Source organism: Salvelinus sp. IW2-2015, linkage group LG4q.1:29 (assembly GCF_002910315.2).
Source record: "Salvelinus sp. IW2-2015 linkage group LG4q.1:29, ASM291031v2, whole genome shotgun sequence".
NCBI classification, from domain to species: domain Eukaryota; kingdom Metazoa; phylum Chordata; class Actinopteri; order Salmoniformes; family Salmonidae; genus Salvelinus; species Salvelinus sp. IW2-2015.
Genome location: NC_036842.1, coordinates 89754647 through 89761598, shown reverse-complemented (window position 1 = coordinate 89761598; position 6952 = coordinate 89754647). Strand labels below are relative to the sequence as shown.

The window sequence follows — 6952 nt, the reverse complement described above, 5'->3', positions numbered from 1 at the left end:
GGAAGCAGCTCTGTTCTGAACTCAACTTGCCAGCCTGGCAGTCAGGATTGAGGAAGCAGCTCTGTTCTGAACTCAACTTGCCAGCCTGGCAGTCAACTGACCAGTGCGCTGTCCACAAATCTGGGTGAGCTGTATGGGCCAGCTGCAGCCAAGTTAATTAGTGGTGGCAGGGGGTAAGGAGTGGTACCTTTGCCTGTTTTCCTGGGCAAATCACCTGGCTCACCCTAAGAGGTGATCTCGTGCCAAAAGAATAGGAGCAATCCAGCATGCCAAACAAGCCACAAGCAGTCATGCACAAAATATTACCAACATCAGTCAGACTTTTTATGGAAACAGCTAAAACACTTACYTGCAAGGCCTTCGCAAGCATTTTAGACAGAATGAAACAATAGATAAATAAATCCAAGTACTCTGTAACATTAGTCATGATCAGACAGAAAGTATAAACAGACAAACCTCAAACAAATATTTCAAACTACAGAAGAGCAAATACCTCTTAGTGAACACAATTAGTGGCAAATGGCTAGGTAGCTCTGGTTAAGTTGATAGACCAGTCTGACTGTACTTAGTTAGCATTTCAGGCATTGCTTATATTCAAGCTTGCACATCCACCACTGTATCTAGTGCTGTGTCTTACGTAGAGCTGGGCCATGAGTCTCTCATCCTCTGCGGTCATGCGTTCCTTCGCGAGGGCCACCATCAGGTTCTCTCCCTGCGCTGCCTTCTCCAGATCCAGGATTTTCTTAACCTCCTCCTGGATCTGGGCCTGGGCTACAGCCTGCGCCTGGGCTCTGGCCTGGACCTTCACCTCATACAACCTATAGATAGACAGAGAGACACAGAAGTTCAGACCTGACCATGTCCCTAAAAAGGCTATTCCTAGGACCACTTTGAAAAAGTGTATTTTACAAAGTATTTTACTAAAAAGGCATTTTCAAATGAGATATTCCATTGAGCTTGTGTTTAAGTCCAGTACTCRGCTTAACCTGTGCTTAAACAGCCCTTTATTATTTATGTTGGTCTCCTCACTGTTTTTCAAACTCCTGCCGCTTCACTTTCATCTCCTCTTCCAGGCCCTTCGTTAGCTCAGCTTGGATCTGCCTCCTCAGCACTTCTTCATCTATCACCAAACCAGAAAAGATGGACACGTTTCATGTGAAAGTTGTGTGTTAAAATCAACAATGCTCGACGTATCAAATCATCCGAGACGTCTGAAAGGTCTATATTGAATTCTGTAGTGTAGGAGTCAAACAAAGCACACACTTATGCATCATGACAGGTCTCTGTGTCTTCATTTACGTCACCGTTGCAATCGGGTACACATGGTCAACAACCATATACGCTTGAATTATTGCAGCCAATAAGAAACACATCATGACTACATGATTRCAAACCAATAACACAAATCAATACAACTTGAATGAGAGAAAGCAGACTCACCTAATGGAGGTTGCAGTGGGATCACAGTGGGGGTCACAACAGGAGCCACGACTGGAACAGCCACGTTTTCAATGAGAGGGAATGGTGGAATGCTGACCATGGGTTCTACCGGGGCAGAGAGAGGAGGGGGAGCTATGGGCTCTTCTACAGGGGGAGGGATATCAGTTGGTTTGCTAGCAGCCGATGCAGTAGACAGGGTGGCCAGCTCCATGTAGGGACATGGTGCTGGAGGAAGTTCCTCCATAATAGGCTCTGGGATAGGTGCTAGGACTGGGGGAGGTGGAGGATCTGCAACAGGCRGAGGAGTAGAGACAGGTAGGGGCTCTACAGGTGGACGTGTGGGTAGGACAACCTCTTCAACAACAAGTGGTGTCGTAATGGTGACAGATTCCACAACAGGTGGCAGGACTACCGGTTCTACGAGGGTAGGTGTTGCTACTTTCTCAACCACAACAGGTGGCAGGACAAAAGCTTCAACAGGTGAAGGGTCAGGGGTAAGTGCATCTACCTGTTCTACAGGGTGATGTAGGACAACAGATTCAACCACTGGAGGCAGCACAATTGGTTCCACAGCTGGAGGAGCTAGAACCACAGGTTTCACAGGCTTAGGTGGTACGGCGGGTTCTATAGGGACAAGTGGGATAATAGCTTCAGCCAGTGTCGGCAGAACTACAGGTTCCTCGGTGGTAGGGGTACATAGGAGTACAGGTACTGGTTCTTCTATTGGTGGAGATGGGGCCAAAGATGGCACTATAGGTTCTAAAGGCACCAGAGGAAGTATGGGTTCTGCCCCTTGAGGAAGCACTTTGGTATCTAGAGGTGGAACAATAGGTTCAACARCTGGAGCTCGGACTATCGGTTCCTTAGGTGGAGAGGGAGGTGTGGGTAGGGCCGCAGGTGGACAGGGAGCAGAGACAAATGTGACAGGAGGTGGAGGAGTAAGCTTTACTGGCTGAACAGGGGGAGACRGAGGTGTGGGTAGGACCACAGGTGGAGGGACTGTGGGGATAAACAGGGAAGGGGAGACCAGAAGGGGGACCAAATGATCGACTGTGGGGGCYGGTGTGGACAGAGGGACCACAGGTTCTGTTGAGACCGTGGAAGCAGGGCCATTCTGCTGTGAGCGAGGATGGACAACCTTCTGGGCCTGGCACTCCTCTCTCATTCGATTGATGACTTTGTCGGTCAGCTGTCAGAGAAAGAAGGCAAAAGGTCAACAATCATCAGGCATAAAAAAATTCTAGAAACACAGCACTAGACTGTACTAAAGATAATACAATTAGATTTGTGTGCCATGTAAATCAACTAACACTGATTGTGCTGCCATCCTGTTAGAAGGTAACAGATTATTTTATTACAATAGTTAAAATGGATTTTCATTGTGTTCCATGATGTTATTTGCCCCCTAGTGGAGCTTTCTGGTACTTAGAGTGTACACAAACAGGAAGTAGAGAATTTGTTCTGCACGCTTAGAAGCAGCTAAAAACAACGCTACGGTGCAGGTCTTTCAGTGTAGTTATTTCTTGTCACGCTCCAGCCTTGGAAAATATTTGTTTGTAAGTTCGATTCAAGCATTTAGCTAATGATGATAATCTTGTTATTGATAGAGTTTCTTACATATCAATGTTGGTTGGTTGCATTTACTCACAAATTGCAATGCCTTTCATGTATGATGTTAGCTGTATTACTTTGCTCGTGCGTCATGCAAACGAATTGTAAAATATACAATACTGTATTTTTGTTACTGTTTCTAGTGTAATATGCCTTGTTATTCTACATAGATGGTTGTACATTATTAGAGCAATGAAAGGAGTTAGTCAATTACCATATGAGAAAGCAATTAGCTATATGGTTTGGCATCATGCCAGATGCATGGTACCGTAGCACGTGCTTTGTATTCATGCAACTTCAAATGTATAATGTACAGCTACAGTATGTTGGTGTGAATTGAATACTAAAGTATATTCTTTTCTGTGTTTTGCAGTTTTACAACATAAACGTTTACAATATATTCATTCAAGAAAAGTTACGCCTTGGGAGTTTTATTGAAGACTTAGTTGTTAGCTATCTGTCTAGTTTTGCATGGGAACGCAACTCAAGGGCAAAATACGTAAAAAACATCATCACGGCGGGCTCAAGCTCAAGAATAACCACACACAGTGGTTTGTTTTACATTCATCAGCTCACAAAGCCTCTGTTCCTATGGAAGACAGCTCACGGTAAATACACCAGCGCAAGAGTTCGACAGAGAGAGATGGAGGACCTGCTTCGACATGGGACCAAGTCTCAATTACAAGATAAGGTCACAAACAGTCAAGCAGCATCTCAACGCGGAGTTCGCAGCCATTCACAAGCACGCGCCACGGCAGACGGCAGCGCGTGCACAAGTCTTCCTATGCTGAGAGGAAGCTTCTGTGATGAAACAAAAGGCAGAAATAGAGGCCAGCTTTGTTGAGAAAAAAGCTGACTCGGGCAAGTTTATATGTCTCACAAGTGAGAGAAAAGCTGCTGCTGGCGTTGGCTGAAGCTGCAGCCTTTGAAGAAGCTGTAGAATCAGAAGACGCAGGAGAACTTCACAAGAACTAGACACAGGGACACAGCCCTTAAGTCCAGTCTAGCGACCCTGTGAGTATGTGCAACAACATGCTAGGGCCCTATTTGGCTGACACTTCATTTGAAGTGGAGAAACCAAGAGCTTTAGTGTTACCTAGCTCATACTACTAGTCCAGTAAAGTAGTCAAACAACAGAACATGAGCAGAGACTCTCCGTTCAAAATAAATGAACAGCAGCATGGTGTAAATGGAAAACAAGCCACTTTCCAGTCACACAGCACAAAGCGTCCTGAGTCACATGCACCAGACTCATCACAGTACCTCCTACGACCGTGAGATGGTGAGTTTCGGACTCCCTAAGTTGATGTCGCCCTGAAATTATTGGGCATGGAACAGCATCTTTCTCAATGCGACAGAAGACTTGAATTTATCAGCCAGGAGAGATTTGATCTAATTACCAGTGGCTAGGGGGAGTCGTTAGAAGCAAACAGAATTAAGATCTGTCCATATTTAACGCAACAGCAGGGCTTAACATGGTCTGGCAACGACTAGAAGAGTGCTATGGTACACTGAAGTGATCTGAGAATGCATACTGTTGGAAAATGAGTGATTTTCCAAAACTGGCTAACAAAGACAATCACAAACTAAGAGAACTAGGTTGACATTCTTCTTCGAACTGGAGTTGCTAAAGTAAGGGTACCTTCAGCCTCCATTATCTGGACCATCTCGGGGGTAAACCCTATAGTAATGAGAAACTTCATTCAAGTTTAACAAGAAAATGGATTGCACAGGGTCCAATACAAGGGAGGACTATCGGGTAGCATTCCGACCATTTCTGTTCTTCCTCGAGATTCCATCAGAACCCAGGCGAAAACTAGAAACGACCCAGTTTCACTCTCTACACCCAACTAACCAGGTGTGCTATGAAAATGAGAAACCTGCGGTACAGCAGCAAGACACCTTGACTGTATATCAAACCGATGTGTCCATCTGAGCCCTAGACTACCAACAAACCCAGTAAGACAACGTTGACCACCTGACATCATGCCCGATACAACACCTCATCCTTAAAAAGTGGTCGTGGGTTTAGGTACAAACTTCTAGATCGAGCGCAAATCATATCTCAAGAGAATGGAATTTGTTTCGATGTTGTGGGGTTCACTCAGCACAGAGCTAAGACTGTAAGGTTGCAATCAAGTGCTCTGAGTGCGACAGCGACAGACATCTTTGCTGCTCTGCATCCCGGTCCAGCCCCTTCAAATACGACAACTGCTACGCAGAGAAAGAGCATGGCGGGGAGCAAGGTGCGATGCTCTTCTATCTGCACCTCAAAGTGTACGGAGATCTTGTGGTGAGGCATAAGTTAATCCAAGATGCATGTTCAAAATTGCCTAGTTAAAGCTTATCCGCTGGGAAAGAAGAAAGCTGTCAAAATGTATGTTAGTGCCTTGCATGAACAGAGTAACAAATCTTGGCCAAGACAGAGTTTTTTCATCATCCTCTTCAAACATCACGACAACTCTGCTCATACACCATGAAGACTGTTCTGGGGTACCAGAACTTCAGCAGGAGAGCCGTCACTTCATGGTGGGTCTATAGACGGACACACTGCAGCTATCTTCTCACCTATCTAGATAGAGTGTGATATGATGCCAATGATAGGACGGAGATTCCCTCTCCCCGACATTGCGTATCATTCATCCCATCATGCAACCAGTTTTATGGACAAAATTACCCAGCTGTTGGACTCCAGACGCTCCCATCTCCTGCTCGGTACTGAGAAGTCTAAGGGTAAGTCAAGGTACGTCAGAGCGCAGGACATAAGGTGTCTCGGGCCCCGACGAACGGTGACCGGCCCAGTCATTTAGTGATCAGGAATACATCCTGCAGTGGCGTCGGGTCATGTTGTAGGGAGGTGTCTGGAGATAGCGCGTAGCTGCGATCGCAACAAGTCGCTCTTATCACACGTCGTGTTGCGAGTTGACAAACGGTATACTTGTCAAGAAATGGTGAATCCATCATGAGCGAAAGCTTCCTGACATATCCAGGGTGGAACTAACAAAGTGTATTCAGCTCTTCCACAACGCATGACGGCAAACAACTGGTGACACAGACCTTTCTCACCCTGAGGATTCCGGCTTCACAAATAACAGCGAGCTCAGGCATAAACCAGCACATCACTGCGGAGCCTTTGACATTATGTCCTGACATGACAGTATTTATGATGTATGACAACATGGTGGCGACTAACCTTCAAGCCCAACCGGTACGCTTCCATCACAGGCTCCTCCACTATAGTTTCAGGCTAGAAGCGACATGAAGCGCAATTTTTGCTTAGCGTCTGATCGCAAACTACGCACAGACCGAATTTATTACATCTTGTGTTTACCATCCACAAAAGCCGAACAAATAAGAGTAGTATTTGACTCGCAGTGCTAATGTCAAGGCGTGTCACTTAGATGTTCTGCTCAGTGGCCAGACTAACAACACACTCTTGGGTGTCTAAGCGCTTCCGCAAGGATTGCATCTGCACTAACAGAGTATGTGCAACAAATGTTTTTACTGTTTTGGTGTACGTGACGGACACAGAGATTACTTATAGGTTTCTCTGGTAGACGAAACAATCAGAAGAAACATACTGATAGCAGGATGAGAAGTCCCTATGTATTTGGGAACAGCCCTTCACGCAGCCGTAGCCATCTACTTGCATGAGACGAGCAGCGCTACAGGGTGAGAAGGAACATGGATCAGAACCAAGCAATATGTAGTGAAGGAACTTCTACGTCGATGATGGGCTTGACATCTAGTAGCTACAATACAGAAAGCTATCAAATTCCTAAGAAAACAAGCATTGTTGGCGGAGTCCAACAGTGTAAACTACACAAGAATTGCATCCACATGCAAACAAGTTATGGGACAGCCTTCCCTATGGAGGACCGTGCAAAAGACTTAAAAGATT

The 6952-nt window shown here is 45.7% G+C and overlaps 1 protein-coding gene and 1 long non-coding RNA gene across 4 annotated transcripts in view; one reads left to right on the top strand and one right to left on the bottom strand.

Annotated features, from left to right (window-relative positions):
- Positions 1-6952, bottom strand: part of LOC111962779 (uncharacterized) — a 21529-nt gene that overhangs the window by 5381 nt on the left and 9196 nt on the right. For all 3 annotated transcript variants that reach the window (XM_023986091.2, XM_023986093.2, XM_070443233.1), the window contains exons 2-4: positions 1441-2629; positions 1030-1120; positions 638-818 (exon numbers count right to left, since the gene is read on the bottom strand). In XM_023986091.2, coding sequence (XP_023841859.1) covers positions 638-818; positions 1030-1120; positions 1441-2629 — 1461 coding nt within the window. The remainder of the gene's footprint in view (positions 1-637; positions 819-1029; positions 1121-1440; positions 2630-6952) is intronic.
- Positions 2761-3465, top strand: LOC139027609 (uncharacterized). The gene is made up of 2 exons (XR_011479743.1): positions 2761-2996; positions 3425-3465. It is a non-coding gene; the product is annotated as an uncharacterized lncRNA (long non-coding RNA).